We start from the raw sequence: 23,088 nt of genomic DNA, 5'->3' as shown, positions 1-23,088 counted from the left end.
CTTTATGCCAACCTCTCATGGACAGTAGCAAATATTTTTATTAAATTGTTGGCTTCTGCTTAGCCTCTCCCATCCAAATTATACCTTTAATCCTTTTCTGAATATTGTTATGCTTCTTTTTCAATTCTATAGTTTCAGAAAATATTCTTTAATAATTCAAGATAAATAATACATTCCTTAGAGTCCTAGGGCATTTTTCTTAAACAGTGAAGCTGCATTTAGTGATCATATTATGCTTAAGACTTCAGGTACTAAATGTTTGCTTTTAATTCTTCATATATTTTTAAGAATAAGCAAGTATAACACCACTCAGTTAATGAATCTTCAGATTTTCTATGTGCTGTGCCATGTTTAGTTGCTTAGTTGCTTAGCTGTATCTGACTCTGCAACACCATGCACTGTAGCACTAGGCTCCTCTGTCCATGGGGATTCTCCAGGCAAGAAAATACTGGAGTGGTTTGCCATGCCCTCCTCCTGAGGATCTTCCCAACCCAGGGATGGAACCCAGGTCTTCTGCATTGGAGGCAGATTCTTTACAATCTAAGACACCAGGGAAGCCCAAGAATACTGGAGTGGGTAGCCTATCCCTTCACCAGGGGATCTTCCCAACCCAGGAATCGAACCAGGGTCTCCTGCAATGCAGGCTGATTCTTTACCAGGTGAGCTACCAGGGAAGCCTCAGATTTTCTGTATTTGCCTATAAATCTGATGAAAACTAATATTGGAAGAGACAACTCAGAAATAATTTTTAAAAGGTAAATAAGAAAATTTTCAAAATTAGATAGCTTAAAAAGTTGGAAGAGTACAGACCATTAAAAAAAATATTCTTTATTGGCATTTTTTCCTCCATCTGTCTTTCCCCATAGCAAAAGTTATAAAGTTAGAAAACAACACAGACCATGCCAACAATTTTACTGTTGTGTTACAGGAGAAAGATAATATGTCTGAGTCTTATTTTCCCCCCTTTCTCCCAGTGCAAGGGTTAAAGGAAATACCAGGAATGACAGTTACTTCTTCATAATTTCAGAAATTATTAGTACCTTGCAGAGGACCAGTAACAAAAAGAAAAGAAAATTCACTACCTAATTAGCTGTAATCCAAGATTGCTATCTTAAAAAAAACAAAAACAAAATCCTGCTCAGTATTAACTATATCAACTAGAATTAAGGGAATTATAAATATTTCTTATGTTTCCATCCACTGTGCCACATTAGGATCCTCGTCTTATCGGGAAGAATTACATCCTTCAGCAAACATGACAAAAGTCTTCTTTACATTATGGGACATGATTCTTGTCTGTTTTTTCTCCTATAACATTTCAACAGCAGATTTCCACACTTCCCCACTCCCTCACCCCTCCAACAAACATACCTCCTATTGTTGTGTTTTGTTCCCCTGATAGAGATTTCCTGAATATTCAAGTACTAGGATGCATAAATAAAATCTGAATTCTCATTCATATATTAATGAGTTTAGCCACTTAGAACAGAACAGATGGCCACAGTATTTCTATTATTATTCTTGTCCTCATTTGAGGTTCCATTTCAAGACTGATGGAAAACAAAAAGAACAAGGTTGGTTTCAATCAAACTGACTTCCTATCACTTTGCTTTCGTATCCTTTTAGTCCACTGGTCACCATAAGATATTGTCCAGAGACCCTCTAATGCAAATCATTTAGAAATGCCTTTACTGAATATTGATCTATATACGTACCAAGTAGCTCATTTGCATGACCCGATTTCTGGACAGAAGGACATTAAGTAGAGATGGAATATGTGCCTTTGCATCCATTTCACTGTCAGACATCCCAGAATTCTTTGCACCAGCCGCAGTGGCTTCATTGCCAGAGCTTGCTGACCAGAGAACCACAGATCTTGCCCAGCAATAGTATATGTAATGCGCCACACTAACCGAAGTATCCCCGGATCATTGTTTTGACTTTGTAAACATTGTGAAATCGTTGAAACTAAAATTTCTTCTTTTTCTAGCTAATGTTTATCCAAGTACTGCCATGTTCCCTGACTGCTGTTCTAGTTTAATGCTCAAAAAACCCCTCCATCTATTATTAATTATACAAATTTTTGTATTTCATCTCATGCATATGGACTACTCAGCTTCTCTGTCAAAAAAGTTTTCAATGCCCCACCCTAGACTCTCTTGTGATTAGTAAATCACTATTAATATATATATATATATATAACAATGTTGGCATTCACAGAACATAATTCAAGATTGCCCTTCCTGCCAGTACAGATTCTACTTCTCCAGTTTAATCACAACTCCTTATCTGGTTTAGTACTAAATTTCCCCAGAAAGAGGCTAGATCAGGGAAGGAGATTATATTCCCAACTACTGTAAACAGAAGTTGGCATTTTCCAAGAGTGGGAGGAGGCATCTGGGTTTGTACTTAAGCTCCTAGTCTCCAAACAGCAGACAACTGTACACAGAAGCTTTCCAGTTTTACTCTAGAGTTAAGCAATATTTTCTAGCTCACCCCATAACCCCATGGGGATTAAGCCTTTTCTAAGCCATCATGGCTATTCGCTCACTTACTGCTTATTCCTAGTGCGAGTATAATCCTCTTTCAAGCTCTCAGCTTCCCACTTGGACTGCTGAGATCAGCCAGCCCAGCCAGGGATCTTCTGCTCTCCTCCCTCCTCCCAGCCGGGAATCCCTGTCTTCTATCTATGCACTTGGTCAAGCACAAGAAAGCAACTCCATAGCTCCTGCGTGGCCCTTCACACTGGTCAGAGGACTGACCTAGAAGGAGAAAGAAAGCTAACCTCCCCACTGGCCTAGCATGAGGAGGCGGGGCTTCTGGGGGAGGAGAAGCCAGAAGGGAATCATTTCCTGTGCTCCTCCCACCTCCCTGCAGCCACTGCAGCTGAGGATTGCCCCTGAGGCAGTGAGGTTAGGCCCCTGTCCACCTCAGCCTGAGAGCATGCTACCTGCTGAGAGCAGATTTTGTGCACTGCCCCTCTACATGCAGCTGAGGAGGGAGCATCAGTGTAGTGAAGTTAACATGGTGAGGACCTCGAGGTGGGAGAAGTGAGGAAAGAGAAAAATTGCTGAAAACGTCTCCCACTCTGTGAGAAGCTTTCAGCTCAGGATAAGTGTCCAATTCTGACACTCCAAATACAGTATCTCCTCTCCTCCCCACACCGTTATGAACCCTTTCTGAATAACTGGAAGGAGAACTATCTAGTTATATTTTTAGTACTGATGATTTTTTTTTTAATATCACTGGATCAGAGTTGCTGTTTTCTTAGGAACATTGAGCCTGATCATCTTTCCTCTCTGTAAATGTTCCATCTCTCTTTAACCCTATCTACCTCCACAAAAATGAAACAGAAAGGTGGGTATATTCACTTGAACTAAATAAACCATAAAACTTGGAAAATGTATAGGAAAATCATACATGGCCATGGATACAGAATGTCTATTATAGAAGAAAATTTTGCAAGTAAGTAACAAAGCAATAATAAAGTCTAATGGGATAGAGACCTGGAAAACGAAGCAATGTTCTTTTTAAAAGAAGACTTATAAGAGTTTATGAAAAAGCGAGAGTTTTAACTGAAAACTTCCAGTTGTGTATGGGTTGAATTAAAAGAATTTATCATATTCACTAGGAATGGAATATACAAGGGAAATTTTGAAAGGGAAAGGAATATATGATTTAATTAATTGTGCCAACTAGCTTCAGTTATAATTTTTGCCTAACTATAGATATGAAAACAAGTGTAAAGGTTTACATATAAATATTTCAAAAAATTTTATTACTGTTTCTTATTCAGTACTATTCAATGTGATAAACAGTAGACCTGATATTTACTAAAGCAAATGTTAATGAAAAATATATAATATACACAAAAGAAACAAAGACCATCCTACTCTTTTCTTCGTGGTTGTCAGTATTCAATTCCTATCTTATTTTTCCTATCTTCAATCCCTTCTTCTCTACCACCTTCCTTCCTGCAGCCTACAAAATTGCTCACTTTTTTCCTGTCCTAAAAGATGACTTCCTTCTGCTTTTCCCCTAAAGGCATTCATTCAATCTCTCTTATCTCTTTATCATCAAACTTGAAAGAGTGGTCTGTGCTCACTAGCCATCAGTTCAGTTCAGTCGCTCAGTAGTGTCCGACTCTGTGATCCTATGGACTGCAGCACACCAGGCCTCCCTGTCCATCACCAACTCCCGGAGTTTACTCAAACTCATGTCCATTGAGTCAGTGATGCCACCTTCCTTTCTCTTCACTTCTAAGCCAATCACAATCAGGGTGCAATTTACTGTAATTGCATTCTTGACAGTCACCAATGGACTCTTAATTATTAAATTCTATAGCAGTCCTTTTTTAGAGTTAATTGTATGAGGTGGTTTAGTCACTAAGCAGTGTCCAACTCTTGCAGCCCCATAGACTGTAGCCTGCCAGGATCCTCTGTCCATGGGATTCTCCAGGCAAGAATACTGGAGGGGGTTGCTGTTTCCTTCTCGAGGGGATCTTCCCAATCCAGGAATTGAACCCGGGTATCCTGCATTGAAGGCAGATTCTTTACCAACTGAACTACAAGGGAAATCCTATAATTGCATTAATTAGTCCCAAATGCAATATATGATTGACTATAGATGTCAAAATAAATGCAAATATTACTTCTTTCAGTGATCAGGTCTGTATCATGATCATGTATTTTCAGAAATATCTTTGCTGTTATTTACATTATTATAGCTATTAAATGGTATTGCCAGCAGCTGAAAAGAGGATCAATGAGAGAGGGGAGGATTGGGAAAGGAGATGCTGTGCTAAGAAGATACTTGCTGAGTTTGTAATGCCTTTGGAAAGTTCATCCAAGTGGAAAGATCCAGTTGTCCAGTTGGATATATGGGTCTATATTTTTAGAAGAGAGATAAGGACAAGACATATGGATTGATGGAGATAATTAAAGTTGTCAGAGAGGTCGAGCTCATTAAAAAGGAAAATGTGGAGACGGAAGAGATGAGGACTAAGGCTGGCATCCTGGAGAATCGTTACATTTAAAGAATGGGCCAAAGACAAGAACCCAATGAAGGGAAGTGGAACAGGAGTGGGCATAGGTGTAGGAGGAGAAACTCAATGCAGTCAAAGGACATAGAGTTGTAGATGGTGTCAAATGCTGATGGAAGGTTAAAGAAGGAGGCAAACTGCATACTTTCACTGTATTTGGCATTTTGGAAGTCATCAAGGCTGTTAGGAAAAGAAGAATTAGTGATGATGGAACCAAGATTAAAGTAAATTAATGAATACATTGGTGGTAATGGTGAGAGGGGAGTTATTTTCTCTTAGCAAGCTCGAATGAAAAGGGAAAGAGGGACACATTTGTTAAGGTGGTAGATCTTATGTCCTTAAGTTATAGCTTTAAAGAGAGAAAGAGAGAGAAATAGAGAGAGCAAGAATGCTAGTGCAAAGACAAAAAATACAGGGCAAGAATACTGGGAAAGTTACAGTTTTCCCTCCTTCCCTTGTGTAAAGCTATTGAGTATGTTCATAGTTCAAGAAACAGCAGTAATGAGAATGAAAATGTAGATTCCAGAGGGTGAAGGGGAATAACTCATGAAGCATGAAAGGAAGAACAAAGTGCTTTTGGAGAGGAAAAAAAGTGCCTGTTTCTTTTAAAATTATAATTATGTGATATATATTTACAGAAGAAAAATCTAGACATATATTTCAAATATTAAGAGTCTTGCTCTCTGGGTGACAGAATTACACATGATCTGTGTTTTCTCTTTATACTTGGGAGTTCTTCTTGAAATAAGAATGATTTTCTTTTATAACAATAATAAAAAAGAAAACAAAAAATGTGATTACTTGAGAGATCCATAAAATTGCCATAGAAAAGACTCATTTAAAGTCTACATTGCAGGTTCGATGCACGATACTGGATGCTTGGGGCTGGTGTACTGGGACGACCCAGAGGGATGGTATGGGGGAGGGAGGAGGGAGGAGGGTTCAGGATGGGGAACACATGTATACCTGTGGCGGATTCATTTTGATATACGGCAAAACCAATACAATATTGTAAAGTTAAAAAATAAAATTAAATTAAAAAATAATAAAATAAAATAAAATAAAATAAAAAAAAGAAAAACACTTCCCAAAGGGGAGGCTGGGGATCCAGGCACCATTGGCTTGCATGGTTTTCTCTGACTGTCCCTGGGCTTAAGTGGTAAAATGCTGTCCATCCCTGTCATGAAATCTTACCTACTTATCTGATAAAATATTGCAATAAAAAACCACACCAAATAAATAAATAAATAAATAAATAAATAAAGTCTACATTGCAGAAAAGCGACCAGGTTGGGGCTTTACCTTTCCTTTACTACATTTCTGGAAGAATAAATGCTAGTTTTTTAAAATGTAGAGATTCATGCTACAGTTATTACTTCTGTCCCTTGTGGCAAGTGTGGTGGGATGGATGGTGAAGTGGATTGTTTTGTTTATTGCATTTAATACGCCCCTTTCCTTTTCACTTCACCTTATGACAGTTTTTTTGGATATCATTTTGGCCCCATGTCTTTTCGTTTAAAAAAAAAAGATCCACAGTGTTAGCACACCTACCAACACTGCTGCTGTGGATACAAAGAAATAACGAATGGAAAAAACAGAGAATGAGGGAGAAGGAACTTCGCCCCAAAGACTTGGACTAAAAGCTTGAGAGTTTCTCCATTTAGGACATAAGCTGAGACAGACCTTTTAAATAGAAAGTCACCACCTTACCAATTAAAAAGACAATTTGTAGATCTTTTATTTTTCTTTCATATGGAGGAAATAAACCTTCTGAAGAGAAAATGTCATCATTACAGAGAATCATTTACAGAAGGGCTTACACTTGGCATTTTTCAAAAACTATTTTTTTCTTAAAAAAAAAAAAAGACATTCACAGTTGTGTTCTTCCCCCACCAACTGTGATGTTATGGCAAAAAAAGAGCCACAGGGTGCAATTTTTTAGTTTTGGGCCAGGCGTGAGCAAACATAACATATGGTAATCAAACTCAGTTCTAAAGGTATATTGCTGAGTGAAAAAAGAAATGTAAGCACAACAAATATGTTGATGCATTTTAAACCATGTTTTAAACCATAAGCATATGGCCAGATATTTAGTAATTTTTTGATTTTAGGCTAAGTCTATTTGGGAAAATAGGTACTCCAGTTACTTACTGCTGCTGCTGCTCAGTTGCTTCAGTTGTGTCCGACTCGGTGCAACCCCATAGATGGCAGCCCACCAGGCTCCCCTGTCCCTGGGATTCTCAAGGCAAGAACACTGGAGTGGGTTGCTATTTCCTTCTCCAATGCATGAAAGTGAAAAGTGAAAGTGAAGTCGCTCAGTCATGTCCGACTCTTAGCGACCCCATGGACTGTAGCCCACCAGGCTCCTCCGTCCATGGGATTTTCCAGGCAAGAGTACTGGAGTGGGGTGCCACTGCCTTCTCCGCCAGTTACTTACTAGCTGAACAATAAAATGGCAGTGATACACAATATAATTTTCACCGTTGGCTTTGAGGTCCCTCCTTAATGCTGCCTTTTCTATCTTTAGAGTGGCTTTTGGTCTATAAAAGAATAACCTGAAGAGTGTTAAAGCTTCTTAAAATTATTTTTATATTTTCCAAGTTTTTCAAAGATGAGAATTCAACCCTAGGTTGTAAGAGAATTCAACAGAAATATTCATTAAGATCACTCAATCATATGTCATTGTACAATGCCATTTTCTCCAAAACACAAGTTCAGTATTAGACATACACCTTCTTACATATCTTTTCCAATATTTTATCAAATTTTATTAAAAAATCAAACATACAGCAAAGTCAAAAGAATTTTATGGTGAGCATCTATATACTTACTAGCTAGATTTCACCACTACATTTTATTATACTTGTTTTTGGATATCTGTTCATCTGTCTGCTGATTTTAAGGCTAAGTCTAATTGGGAAAGTATAGTACATGTAGTACATATAATCACATTTTTACAGATTCTTTCCTCCAAGGTTTATTTAATTTTAAACCTCAGAAAAGCAAAATCATTGGTTTAGTAAGCTTCCAAAATAAGAACACTAAAAGTTTAGGATTTGTTACCCTACAGCAAATCATTACTTTCATTTGAAAAGCAAATCAGTGAACTACATTTCTAGCATTATGTGCTAGTGACAGGACATATCACTAGGATTAGGGAAGAGGATTTCTGATCAAAGTGCTGGGATTTTTACAGTTCTCAGTCAAAAGCAAGTGATCAAACAACTCAATATTTTGAAACAAATCCAGGGTGTGATAGGCAGTTCCAGTTGATATTAATCATCATGTCCTCAATTTCATACCCTTTGATCATACCCTGCAAATATCTTTACTTTACTCTGGACTGTGTGTTAAGTATTTACCTCTGGTACATCCAACAAAAGTAGGAAGACTCAGGCAGGGCTAGGACGGCTAATGATTTCTCAGAGGAGTTACATATGCTCCTGGGAACAGTCCAGTACTAGGGTGGTTTAATGAGAATAAGTAGGCATAAACAAAAACTAAACTTGAAAATTTCAGTCATGTCGGATTCAGCAGTGTTCCACATTACTTTGAGGACAATAAAGACACTCCTCTTAACCCTCCCTCCCTTCCAAAACCAAAGAAAATCACATTCAAAAAGAGAAACCAAAAAAACGAAAAATGATGTCCGTCTTAATGGAAAATTTTGAGTCCAGTTCTTTCATCTGAAAGGCTCTTGTCTCTATAAAAATCATTTCCATATTTTCTCTAGACTAGGCTCTTGAAGCTGTAAATGCAGTGGTATAGCATGCAATGACAGAGCCATAAAACTCGTTTCCTGCCTGCTAAAGACAATAATAATACATACATATATTTCAGTCTACTAGATTTCTCAGCATTATGTGGCACTGGTGCTGTTTCCAAGGCAAGATCAAACTAAAACCACTCCCATTTGGCAATTTTATCTGTCATCACTCAAACAGCAGGGAGTGCTTGTTGATGTAAGACAGGTAAGGGGCCTGAGAGAACCAACATCATCATTTTGGATCCTCAAATGGAAATAAATACTTCTATCACATAAAAAGTCTCATCCCCCCCCCAAAAAAAACTAATAAAAGGGTAACTTATGTACTCCATACTTGAGAAAAATAAGAAATAATCTAAAACCAAAACTATTCACCTATGCCCTGCTTCTGATCCCTATTGACATGACTTCATATTGCTATAGGCATTGGCCCTACCAGATGGGGGTCTAGGCGTGTGTTACTCCCATCTCAAACACAGGTGTGCTTGTCACTGGCCTCTCCAGTGGCTCCTTTGCCTTTTCACGGGCAGTTGGAGCACCTGGCACCACACACCTGCTGCTGACTCCTTTACAACTGGGCTGGACATGATGATTTTATGTCCTTGTGAAAGAAAACAGCAATCATTGTACTTTAATAAAAAGGAAAGAAAAGCTAGCTGCTTCTGTAAGCACTCTGTTTGCCAAGTAAATATAATAATGTCTCTATTTTCATACCATCTCTAAACTCACACATTGCTTTGATGCTTTGACAGTGCTCAAGAAAAATTTGTTTCTGACAAGAGTCAACCTGAAATCTGTGCCTCAGTCACCAGATCTGTGCAGAAGGCTGTTTACCATTAAGCTGCATTTATGTGACTCATTGATAACCAGTTTTTTTATTATGGCTAAAATAACATGAGGTTTGTTGTTTTTTTTTTTTCCTTTCATCTGGATCTACACATAGTCATGACATCTTAGAATAACTCTTCCCTATTCTTGAGAGTGACATTGCCTGGCGGTACAGCCCATTACTTTCATCTCTGGGCTCTCCTCTGTGGCCTTGATAACCTCAGGAATTCTAACCCGACACCATAGTTCTTGTTATTTATCCATCAGTGTCCTGATGGCTTCTTTCATTCATCTCATTTCCGCAATGGCTTATGAATTCATTGATGACAACATTTTAGGTAAGACATGGAAATCCCTAAATGGTGGGCAGGTCTGGGTGTCTTTGTCATGGAGCTTCCAGGCAACTACTTATTGAGGGAGCTCTCCTAAGCCACAGGATGTACAGGGGCAAGAAACATCTGGGCAACAGACAGCTCATTTATTCACTGGACATGTGACATTGGATACAAGATTAAAACAGCAGAGTTCAGAGGATATGTAGCCAATCAAACACACTATTTTTTGATGAACATCAATTAATACCTTGCTTCATAACGAGGGCAAAATAAAGTGGCTTATAACGAAAGGCAAAGTTTAAATAGCTTTATTTATATAAAGTATTGTCACCAATCACCTGAGAGCAAATATCCTGTGATTCCTGGGCTCAAGTAAAAAGGAGTTTGATGGCTGGAAACTATAGATTTGAGTCATGAGGCATTTTTTTTTTTTTAATTTGAGAAAATACAAGGTAGAGTGTATGACAATGTTAGGTGTTCAAGTACTTGATGAGTTTGTTCAGACAAAATTGTATTCATTTAGGACAAGGGTTGCTTCATGTTAATGCAAGATCACCCTTTTATCACTAGGGGTGGTAGATTCAGTTAATACATGACAGTAATCACAGAAATAGTAATATGTAGTGGATCACTCCTGACATTTTCAGCAAACACAACATCCATTGCTGGAAAAAATAAGCACAAATGTATATGAATACATGTGGCATTTCTGGTATTTTGCTGATTTTTACAGGAAATTCCTTATGACTTAATTGACTGATAAGCAATAATCTTCAAAAAATGAACAGCTAAAAAACCTCCCTTGTTTGATGATGAGTAAGGGATAAGAAGGAGCTTCTCAAATATGGTAATTTTATTTTCCCTTGGCGTAAGAATGCAGTGTTTTCATTTTATTCTTGTACTACTTTAAACATTTCATATATGTTATACTTTACAGTAAAAATATATTACTAAAATTTTATTTTAAATATATTCTATAGATTCAATATATCTATATTTTTTTCCATAAAAGAGACTTGGGTATCATATAAATCTAAGGTAATAATGGAACCGATTTTGCCATATTTTTAGTCTGCCAAATATACTGTAAGCTGCTTGAGGTCAGGGCTGTGTTACTCATCCTCTTAAGTATTTTTGATCATTTAGTATTGTTGTTGTTCAGTCGCCCAGTCATGTCCAACTCTTTGCAACCCCATGGATGGCAACACACCAGGCTTCCCTGTCTTTCACTATCTCCCAGAGTTTGTTCAAACTCATGTCCATTGAGTTTATGATACCATCCAACCACCTCATCCTCTGTTGCCCCCTTCTTCTCCTGCCCTCAATCTTTCCCAGCATCAGGGTCTTTTCCAATGAGTTGGCTCCTTGCATTCTGAAGGAGATCAGCCCTGGGATTTCTTTGGAAGGAATGATGCTAAAGCTGAAACTCCAGTACTTTGGCCACATCATGCGAAGAGTTGACTCATTGGAAAAGACTCTGATGCTGGGAGGGATTGGGGGCAGGAGGAGAAGGGGATGACAGAGGATGAGATGGCTGGATGGCATTGCTGACTCGATGGACGTGAGTCTGAGTGAACTCCGGGAGTTGGTGATGGACAGGGAGGCCTGGCGTGCTGCGATTCATGGGGTCGCAAAGAGTCGGACATGACTGAGCGACTGATCTGATCTGATCTGATTCATCTAGTATGAATGTGCTGAAATCTGGGGCTCTAGAGCCCACAAGGGAGGTGTGGTACCCTGCTCAGAAAGCTTGATACCTACTGGAAAAGGGAAGTAACTAAACTTCCCTTTAATTACAAACAAGTGAAGAACCTGTGACAGAGGAATCTGGAGATATGAAGGAGACCATGGGACTTTGCTTTGTGTCAAGGTCACAGGAGGCCTGGAGGAGATACTGGGATCTGAATGATGAGGGCAAGTCATCCAGGTGGAGGACAGGGTCTCTCTGCATGTGGGCTTGGGGAGCTGGCCTGCAAAGAGTGATAAACAGAGAAGACCAAAGATAGGAGGTAGCAGGGTCTCCTAGTATCAGAAATGAGGATGGTATTGGATTTTGGGAGGATGAACTCAGATGAGGCTTCAGAGGCAGGTGGAGTCTTGAAAATCCTGTCATTATGTTAAGGGCAATGTGGAGCCATGGAGGGCTTGAAGCAGGAGAGTAAGCACGTTATAAAATCTGTGGTTTAGGAAGGCTGCTCTGGCTTAAGTGTGGGAAAGAAGAATGGAGGGAAGGAGAGCAGGTAGGTGCCACTAAAGTGGTCAGGGTGTGCCGGCCATGGAGCCTGTTATAATTGGTGTATGGTCAGTTGAGAACTGACACACACCAATTCTATTATGACATGCTTATTAATTCATCACTTTGTGTATCATAAGATTATTTTTTCAATACTGGCTACTATAAGTGATAAAAGCATCTGTATTTTCTCTAGTCAGGAATTAAATTAGCAGTGACTAGATCTATAAAAAATACATGCTAGGCACTCACTTATTTTGGTAACACGTAAAATTATTTTAGGAAAAATACAATGTTTCATTTTTTTTCATATTTTTGAGAGAGATAGCCAGAGAGAGAGAATATTTGAATAATATAGAAAAACATTTTGCATTTAATAAAGGATATTTTTGCACTCTGTAAAGTCTAAAGCAACATCTAAACTTTTCTTGTTTCTTGCTATTTGACAAAACAAAGGGAGTCTGTTTTTTAAAAATACAATGTGCAATTGTTCAGTACTGCAGAACATCTGAAAAGATTTATTGTGATTTTTTTGGACATCAATAACAAGAATTCTTTATCCAAACCTAAGAGTTGAACTGATCAGGGAGTATAAAATATTAAAAAGAAATGTATTTACTCATTGCTTTCATTGCATTTCACTTGTTTTTAACTTGTCCAAGGAAAAAACTTTATAATGGGGGAAAGCTAGAGTAAGGCAGAATCAACCACAATATTTATCTTCTTGCTCAAAGTTTCTTTGGGGATTTTTGCTACTTAATTAGATACTCTTTTGTTATTAATATTTTAAAATAATTTGTTACATTAAAACTATTGAAGGATATTCAGCTACATATAGGCAAGCTTCAGAGCTACAGAACAGCGTTCTTTCTACAAGACCACAACATCCCAGTGAGTACACATAACTACTGATGGGCTTCTTCCCTCAGTTCTCACGTTGGCATTTTTCCTTTCTATCATTTTTAGGAATGAAACTCCAAGTCTAGATGCTTGTATTACAGAGGTCATCACAAAATTATGAAGATAATAAGAAAGACTTCTTGAACAATACAGAGCAGATAAATTTCAGTGATGAAGAGTACGAAGTTCATATCAACTTGAGAGCACTGGAAGGAAGCACTGAAGACTCGTTTTGCAATCTCTGATTAATACCCCAAGTGAATACTAGTAATATATTGATAACATAGTGCTAAGAGACGGAAAACTGACTGTAGCTCAATTAATTTAAATCCATCTTTGGAAGTAGATGTAGACTTTAATAAAGAGACTTTTAAAAAACTCTGCACTGCACTCAAAAAAAAAAAAAAAAAAAAAAACCCCAAACCAAAAAAACTCTGCACTCTTGCAAAATTGTTCTGGGTAGGCGAGTGTGGGGGTTTTAAAGAGAGATGAAGCGAGGCTCCTGTAAGGAACAGCTAAATTGTCACGGACAAATGTGCCCCAAATGGAAAAAGCTTTTTAAAATTATAAAAGCAGAAGTTTCTCCTTATAGGAAACACTAAAACTTTTTTTTAAAAGTGCAGAAGTATGCCTGTCACATTGTTGATACTTAGTAAACATTTAATGAAATCCTTATGCTTTATAGCAAGAGGAAAAGATTAATAACTCCCATTACTCCTAACTCCTCTTACTTTCTCTTATTGGTGTCAAATCCCCAAATATTTGTACACAGATACACATATATGTATCTGTGTATAAATATATCATACATATACACTTTTATGATACAAATGTGGTTGTATAAATATTAAACTACACTTTATACTCAACAACACATTGTGAATATCTTTTCATGTTAACACACATTCATATCTACCTTACATGTCGAAATCCACCTTACACTAAGAGTTTTGTTAAGACAGTTTAAGAAACCCAGAAAATCATCAGACTGAAGAATGCCTTTAACACTTAAGAGACAACGTTAACTTTTGAATGTTGTCCGCAGAACCCTTGTGGTTTCTGAGATTCTTTCAGGTGATCTGTGAAGTTAAAACTATTTCTCATAAAAGTACTAAAACATTATTTACCTTTTTTGCTGTGTTGACATTTGAATTGATTGTGCAAGGGCAACAGTGGGTAAAGCTGTTGGCACCTTAGTAAGAAGCAGGGCAAAGACTAATAGATTTTTGCCAAGAGAATGCACTGGTCATAGCAAACACCCTCTTCCAACAACACAAGAGAAGACTCTACACATGGACATCACCAGATGGTCAACACTGAAATCAGATTGATTATATTCTTTGCAGCCAAAGATGGAGAAGCTCTATACAGTCAGCAAAAACAAGACCAGGAGCTGACTGTGGCTCAGATCATGAACTCATTGCCAAATTCAGACTGAAATTGAGAAAGTGGAGAAAACCACTAGACCACTCAGATGTGACCTAAATCATATCCCTTATGACTATACAGTGGAAGTGAGAAATAGATTTAAAGGACTAGATCTGATAGACAGAGTGCCTGATGAACTATGGACGGAGGTTCATGACATTGTACAGGAGACAGGAATCAAGACCATCCACAAGAAAAAGAAATGCAAAAAAGCAAAATGGCTGTCTGAGAAGGCCTTACAAATAGCTGTGAAAAGAAGAGAAGCGAAAAGCAAAGGAGAAAAGGAAAGATATACCCATTTGAATGCAGAGTTCCAAAGAATAGCAAGGAGAGATAAGAAAGCCTTCCTCAGCGATCAATGCAAAGAAATTGAGGGAAAAAATAGAATGGTAAAGATTGGAGATCTCTTCAAGAAAACTAGAGATACCAAGGGAACATTTCAAGCAAAGATGGGTTCAATAAAGGACAGAAATGCTTTGGACCTAACAGAAGCAGAAGATATTAAGAAGAGGTGGCAAGAATACACAGAAGAACTGTACAAAAAAGATCTTCATGACCCAGATAATCATGATGGTGTGATCACTCACCTAGAGCCAGACATCCTGGAATGTGAAGTCAAGTGGGCCTTAGGAAGCATCACTATGAACAAAGCCAGTGGAGGTGATAGAATTCCAGTTGAGCTATTTCAAATCCTGAAAGATGATGCTATGAAAGTGCTGTGCTCAATATGCCAGCAAATTTGGAAAACTCAGCAGTGGCCACAGGACTGGAAAAGGTCAGTTTTCATTCTAATCCCAAAGAAAGGCAATGCCAAAGAATGCTCAAACTACTTCACAATTGCACTCATCTCACACGCTAGTAAAGTAATGCTCAAAATTCTCCAAGCCAGGCTTCAGCAATATGTGAACCATGAAATTCCAGATGTTCAATCTGGATTTAGAAAAGGCAGAGGAACCAGAGATCAAATTGCCAACATCTGCTGGATTATCGATAAAGCAAGAGAGTTCCAGGAAAACATCTATTTCTGCTTGATTGACTATGCCAAAGCCTTTGACTGTGTGGATCACAATAAACTGTGGAAAATTCTGAAAGAGATGGGAATACCAGACCATCTGACCTATCTCTTGAGAAACCTGTATGCAGGTTAGGAAGCAACAGTTAGAATTGGACATGGAACAGCAGACTGGTTCCAAACAGGAAAAGGAATATGTCAAGGCTGTATATCACCACCCTGCTTATTTAACTTATATGCAGAGTACATCATGAGAAACACTGGGCTGGATGAAGCACAAGCTGGAATCAAGATTGCTGGGAGAAATATCAATAACCTCAAATATGCAGACGATACCACCCTTATGGTAGACAGTGAAGAACTAAAGAACCTCTTGATGAAAGTGATAGAGGAGAGTGAGAAAGTTGGCTTAAAGCTCAACATTCAGAAAACTAAGATCATGGCATCTGGTACCATCACTTCATGGCAAATATATGGGGAAACAGTGGAAACTGACTTTATTTTTCTGGGCTCAAAAATCACTGCAGATGGTGATTGCAGCCATGAAATTAAAAGAGGCTTACTCCTTGGAAGAAAAGTTATGACCAACCTAGACAGCATATTAAAAAGCAGAGACATTACTTTGCCAACAAAGGTCCGTCTAGTCAAGGCTATGGTTTTTCCAGTAGTCATGTATGGATGTGAGAGTTGGACTATAAAGAAAGCTGAGAGCTGAAGAACTGATGCTTTTGAAGAGTGGAGTTGGAGAAGACTCTTGAGAGTCTCTTGGACTGCAAGGAGATCCAACCAGTCCATTCTAAAAGAGATCAGCCCTGGGTGTTCATTGGAAGGACTGATGTTGAAGCTGAAACTCCAATACTTTGGCCACCTGATGCAAAGAGCTGACTCATTTGAAAAGACCCTGATACTGGGAAAGATTGAGGGCAGGAGGAGGAGGGGACGACAGAGGATGAGATGGTTGGATGGCATCACCGACTCAATGGACATGGATTTGGGTGGACTCCAGGAGTTGGTGATGGACAGGGAGGCCTAGCATTCTGCAGTTCATGGGGTCGCAAAGAGTCGGATATGACTGAGCAACTGAACTGAACTGAAGAATCAAGGTGGTAGCACCAAATTGACTTGTTGGGAACTGAACATGACCACTTTAAAGTACATGAAATGCATTTTACTTGAAAAAAAAATGACAGACAAGCTATGATTACTGAAATTTGGGAATCTTGCATTTTCCCCCCAAATATATGAGGAGAGTCTTTCAAAGAGAGCAACCAATTTTTGTTGCCAAAATTCAAGGTTTTAATGAAAGGTAGAATTTAATGAAAGGTAGAATTTCCAATACAATTGGAAACTTGTATCTGCCACTGTGAGCTTGATAAGTTCTAAATAAATAGCTAGATGTTCCTGACGTGCTCAGTGATATTAATAAAGTATTTTTTTGATATTATATAATGAAGTATGGCAACATTTGGAAGATAAAAACAACTCAGTAAAGTAACATTTTCCAAATGACAGATGCATGGCATGTTATCAAAACTGCAAGAGTTAAAGACCCACTCAAGGTGTAGGAAAAATCATGGATTTTAATATAAAAAGTACACACAGCTTATTGATCTCACTTAAAAATACCACATTGTTACTAAACTTTAAGAAGTAACATGCCAAGTTTTGATACTGTAGCATCAAAGACTATCCATAATTATGTAAAATGACTATCAAAACACTTCTTCCTTTCCCAGCTGTATAGTTGTGTGAAGACAAATTTATCTTTGTATATTTCAACCTCCCTCAGTTGCAACAGTTCGAATGCAGAAGCAGATATGAGAATTCAATTTTCCTCCATTAATTCTTATATTAATGAAATTTGTAAAAATATAAAACAATGCCATGCCTCTCACCAAAATTTCTATTTTTTGGAAATAGAGTTTTAATAATGTTATTGGTGTTGAGTGTTTTATTCCTATTTTCCAATGAATTTAATAAGTATATAGCTAAAATTTTTCATAGTCTTCTTTGTTAATACAGTAAAAGTCAATAGATATAATCCATATAAACAAAAGGTCTTTAGAGTCTTTAATATTTTTTAAAAGTACAGAGGGACATTGAGATGAAAGTCTAGAAACCACTTTTATAATATGTAAAAGAAACAATGTAAACTTATTCTGTGGTGGTAGAACAACCTGCCCTTGGAAAATTAGGTATTTTCCCCTTCTCTTTAATGATAAACTAAGTCAATTTATCACTTTTAGACTCTGGTAGAAAATTCCATAATAGACTGTGTAAAAATAATCCAAAAAGTCTTAAGATAAATTGCATTGTATGTTACTATATATCTGAATTATATCTAATGATTATTGCTTTAGAGTTTACAAATACTTCTACATGGGTTATATCATACTTTATCCAGGTAATTTCATGAAGGTAGGTATTACTCTCCCTATTTATATTAAAAGCTGAGGAAATGAATTCTAAGAGAGAAAAAGCTCTTTGTCTAGAAAGTGTTAGAACACAGAATCAGATTCAGGTCTACTGACCTTTTGTTTTTTGCTTTTTTTCATCTTTGGCTGAAAAAAATCTTTTTGGTTATCATCAGCATAGGCTAGCATTTCAGCTCTTGTATAGTAGAAATAAGGGCTGGGTATTGCCATATCTTTTGAATTTGAGCAAGGATCCTGACATCTTATCAGCCCATTTCCTCTACCTATATATAAGGATTGTGGGAAATAATAAATGCTGAATTATGTGGAATAGTGCTTAGTATACATTACATCTTGTTTATTATTATTTTTTCTACTTAGCATAACAGTGTAACCGTGCACAAGGCCAGAGTAGCTTCTGTTTTACACAGCTCTTAGATCAAATATGAAATGGCTTAGTCAATTTGACAGAAATAGATGAACATATGAAAAAGCTTCAGAATAAATGCAAGCCTGAACAGCAACAACAGAAATGCAGTCTCTTCCAGGCTGGAAGCCAGAGGTCGTTCTATATATACTGGTGACCTACACCTCAACTCTGTGTTCAGATTTAGAGGTGACTAGATGGCTCAATACATCACTCCTCTGCTTGCCAGGCCTGGTCCAAACCAGCTTTGAGTGACTGCTGAACATTACCACTTTGAGGGCTTCTCCCCTGACCCCACCTCAGGCTGCTGGAGCCATAGAAAAAGCTTGAGAGTCCAGGTAAGGCTTCCTAACCCTTTAAATCCTATATTCTTTTTTTTTTCCTTGTTTTGATTCTCTTGGCTTCACACCTGGAGCCTCTATCCAAGATAAGAGTGCCTTTAGGATGAGTCAGCCTTCCAAGAGGCTCCTACAGAGCCTTTCAACTATATGATGGTCAGAGGTAGTGCTGGTTAGATTTGGCTGGATGTGGAAGTAGATGAGCCAGATCCTGGCAGTTCAGGGAGGTAAGAATTTCTGGAGGAAGTAGTTCGTCAGCAGAGGATTGTTAATGGTATTAATTCAGCTGCCTTTGCACATTGATCCCAACATGGACATACACATATTTATACATAGTAAGATAATAAAGATAATAACAGCTATTACTCATAAGAACAATCTCATATATATATTCTTTCCTGTATAGATATAGAAACAATAATGAGAATGACCCACTAAAATTTTTAATTTGTTATAGTAAATGTACCTTCGGTAGGATGGTTTGCTAGGCACAAGAATGAAGACTTTACATATGTTATCTCATTTAATTCTCTCAGTATTACACCATGAGTTTGTATTTTTCTTAGTTTTCAAATGAGGAAATGGAATGTCCTAAAATTTTAAGATTTTTCTTCATGGTCATGTCCAAGGTCACACAACCACTAAGTAAGTAGTGGGGCAGAATTAGAACCTAATATTTTTCTGGCCAGTCCAAAAGGTCGGATTCTTTTCAGCTCAGCCCCTTGCCTCCAGCATATTTCCGTTTGATTGAAAGTTGGGATGACATAATGCAAAGATGCATGTGAGGTTAAATAGAAAAGGAAAAAAAAAAAATCAAGAAGAGTCAACAGCCCTTTAGTGGTTCTTCAGACAAACATCCAGCTCAAAGCTATATAGTGGAGAGGTAAGAGGTCAGCCTCTCTGGTCAGACTGCTTGGTTTAAAGCCAGCTGTACTGCAGACAAACATGACTTTGAGCAAGTTATTTAATTTCTCTATGCCTAAGTTTTCTCATCAGAGAATAATAACAGAACCTATCTCTTTGAGTTGTTGTGGGAAAAAATTTAACAATTCATGTAAAGTGCTTACAACAGTGCTTGATGCATATAATACTCAAATATATAAGTGCTATTATTAGCTGATATCCTTCCTTCTTTCCCTCCCTTCTTTCTTCTCTTCCATTTCCTCCTCTCTCCCTCCTCTTCTTCCCTTCCTTTTTCTCCCTTTCTTCCTTTTCTGAGTTAATGGTGTGTAGCCATTAAGTAGTCTTTCTAGCAAGATGCCAAGACTCACCAAAGGTGGTTCAGAACCTCAATCTTGAAGTTAAAAATTTTTCTGGGGACTGGGATTTAAAAATAGAACCTGGTGAGAAGCAATTCTTGCTGTGTCAACTTTTAGAAGGCTGTACTGAGAAAACCCAGCAGAGCTTTATTTTAAGAAGACCCTGAATGGCTTAGCTGCAGTTCATGGATACATCAGAACGTTCCCTTGCCGGTTCACTTTCCTGTGAACCTAAAACCAAGCAACAGTAAGAGTTCTGGGCTGACCAAACCTCCCCTTTGCAAAAAGCCAGAGAACTCAGGTGCTGCTGTCAAGTAACTGGAGCAGAGCCCCAGCAGTGAGCCTTCACCGCTGATCCTTTTGAAGTTCACCTCTTTGTTAAATCTACTTTTAACAAAAACTGGATTTTTTTTTTACAGTATGTTTCAGGGATGATGCAAAGTATTAAAGATACAGGGAAAAAAAATCTGACTACAGATGGTGGATTTGGAAAGTAGGCAGAGAAGGACTTTGGTGTGTTTCAACATCTGAGTCCTAGCCTTCTTTTTATCACTTTTTTCTGAGATGGTTGGCTATCTCAACTCTTTTGAGCTCAGCTTTTCCATTTTCAAAATAAGGGTTTATACTAGATGATGTTTAATGTTGTTGTTTCTATTATTTATTTGAAACTATTAGGAAGATAGTTAATTAGTAATTTTATGGTGGTTAGGAAAGAGGACCATTGTTAATTGAGGAAAGAAGCTAAGCCAAATAGCATGTAACATTAATTCAAATGCTGAGGAGGAATTAGGGTCTTCCACAAGCTGCTATGTATACTTCATTCATATCTGTCAAACTCAGTATTTCTTAATATAAGAAAAGGCTACAACAAACTTAAGTCTCCATTCTGATGCAACAAGGAGAAGTTGTTGAAATTGGATATAAAAATATGCTTCTCAAGAAGGAATATGTTGGTGTTCAATCATCTTTAAGTGTATGCATAAACATCTGTTCAGGAAAACTAATCAGGCAATAAGGGATACAATTCATTGAAGGGAGTGAAAACTGGCAACACGAATGAGGCTAGGAGCCAAATCACAGGTAATAAACTTGAAAATAGACATCAGCAAACCAAATAGAATTGCTACAGTTTGGCAAGTTACTGTTTATATATAAATAAATTTGAATGTATATTCTTTGTGTTAGTTTGGAAGATTTTTCAATGAAAAAGCAATAAAATGCCATTTCAACATAAAACTCTAAACAACAAATTTACATATTACACCCTAAAAAACAGAGGTTGGAATAGGAATGCTTTTTTGGCACTGATTTGGGAATTGACTGAATTCACTAGCATTTTTTTTTGCTCAGGCATTTGAGGAAGCCAGTGGTAGGGTAAGACTGAGGGCATGGAATCAGTCAGTCAGTACAGTCCCTCAGTCATGACTCTTTGGGACCCCTTGGACTGCAGCACTCCAGGCTTCCCTGTCCATCACCAACTCCTGGAGCTTGCTCAAACTCATGTGCATTGAGTCGGTGATGCCATCTAACCATGTCATCCTCTGTCATCCCCTTCTCCCACCTTCAATCTTTCCCAGCATCAGGGTCTTTTCCAATGAGTCAGGTCTTCGAATCAAGTGGCCGAAGTATTGGAGCTTCAGCTTCAGCATCAGTCCTTCCAATGAATATTCAGGACTGATTTCCTTTAGGATGGACTGGTTGGATCTCCTTGCAGTCCAAGGGGCTCTCAAGAGTCTTCTCCAACACCATAGTTCAAAAGCATCGATTCTTCAGTGCTCAGCTTTCTTTATAGTCCAACTGTCATGTCCATACATGACTACTGGAAAAACCATTGCTTTGACTAGGTGGATCTTTGTTGAAACAGTAATGTCTCTGCTTTTTAATATGATGTCTACGTTGGTTATAGCTTTTCTTCCAAGGAGTAAGGGTTTTTCAATTCCATGTCTGCAGCCACCATCTGCAGTGATTTTGGAGCCCCCCAAAATAAAGTCTCTCACTGTTTTCACTGTTTCCCCATCTATTTGCCATGATGTGATGGGATGATCAGATGCCATGATCTTAGTTTTCTGAATGTTGAGTTTTAAGCCAACTTTTTCACTCTCCTCTTTCACTTTCATCAACAGGCTCTTTAGTTCATCTTCACTTTCTGTCATAAGGGTGGTGTCATCTGCATATCTGAGGTTATTGATATTTCTCCTGGCAATCTTGATTCCAGCTTGTGCTTCATCCAGCCCATCATTTCGCATGATGTACTCTGCATAGAAGTTAAATAATCAGGGTGACAATATACAGCCCTGATGTACTTCTTTCTCAGTTTGGAACCAGTCTGTTGTTTCATGTCCGTTTCTAACTGTTACTTCTTGACCTGCATACAGGTTTCTCAGGAGGCAGGTCAGGTGGTCTGGTATTCCCATCTCTTGAAGAATTTTCCACAGTTTGTTGTGATCCACACTATCAAAGGCTTTGGTGTAGTCCATAAAGCAGAAGTAGGTGTTTTTCTGGAATTCTCTTTCTTTTTTGATGATCCAACGGATGTTGGCAATTTGATCTCTGGTTTCTCTGCTTTTCGTAAATCTAGCTTGAACATCTGGAATTTATGGTTCATGTACTGTTGAAGCCTGGCTTGGAGAATTTTGAGCATTACTTTGCTACCATGTGAGGTGAGTGTAATTAGGCTGCAGTTTTAACATTCTTTGGCATTGCCTTTCTTTGGGATTGGAATGAAAACTGATGTTTTCCAGTCCTGTGGCCACTGCTGAGTTTTCCAAATTTGCTGGCATACTGGGTGCAGCACTTTCACAGCATCATCTTTTAGAATTTAAAATAACTCAATTGGAATTCCATCATCTCCACTAGCTTTGTTTGTAGTGATGCTTCCTAAGGCCCACTTGACTTCACATTCCAGGATGTCTGGCTCTAGGTGAGTGATCACACCATTGTGGTTATCTGGGTCATGAAGATCCTTTGTGTATAGCTCTTCTGTGTATTCTTGCCACTTCTTCTTAATATCTTCTGCTTCTGTTAGGTCCATACCATTTCTTTCCTTTATTGAACCCATCTCTGCATCAAATGTTCCCTTGGTATCTTGAATTTTCTTGAAGAGATCT

The 23,088-nt window shown here is 38.0% G+C and overlaps 1 protein-coding gene across 14 annotated transcripts in view; it reads right to left on the bottom strand.

Annotated features, from left to right (window-relative positions):
- The window catches only part of PEX5L (peroxisomal biogenesis factor 5 like), a 331,590-nt gene that overhangs the window by 256,083 nt on the left and 52,419 nt on the right, over positions 1 to 23,088 (bottom strand). For 6 of the 14 annotated variants that reach the window (XM_061415203.1, XM_061415219.1, XM_061415146.1 and 3 more), the window contains exon 1: positions 1,716 to 2,779. The exons of 4 other annotated variants lie outside the window; for them this stretch is intronic. In XM_061415203.1, coding sequence (XP_061271187.1) covers positions 1,716 to 1,808 — 93 coding nt within the window. In that variant the 5' untranslated portion in view covers positions 1,809 to 2,779. Of the gene's footprint in view, positions 1 to 1,715; positions 2,780 to 23,088 lie in introns of those variants that run through there. 4 more of the 14 variants (XM_061415266.1, XM_061415255.1, XM_061415166.1 and 1 more) reach the window with 2 other exon arrangements.

The sequence above is a fragment of the Bos javanicus genome, chromosome 1, assembly GCF_032452875.1.
Source record: "Bos javanicus breed banteng chromosome 1, ARS-OSU_banteng_1.0, whole genome shotgun sequence".
Taxonomy (NCBI): domain Eukaryota; kingdom Metazoa; phylum Chordata; class Mammalia; order Artiodactyla; family Bovidae; genus Bos; species Bos javanicus.
This window is presented reverse-complemented; position numbering and strand designations above follow the sequence as displayed.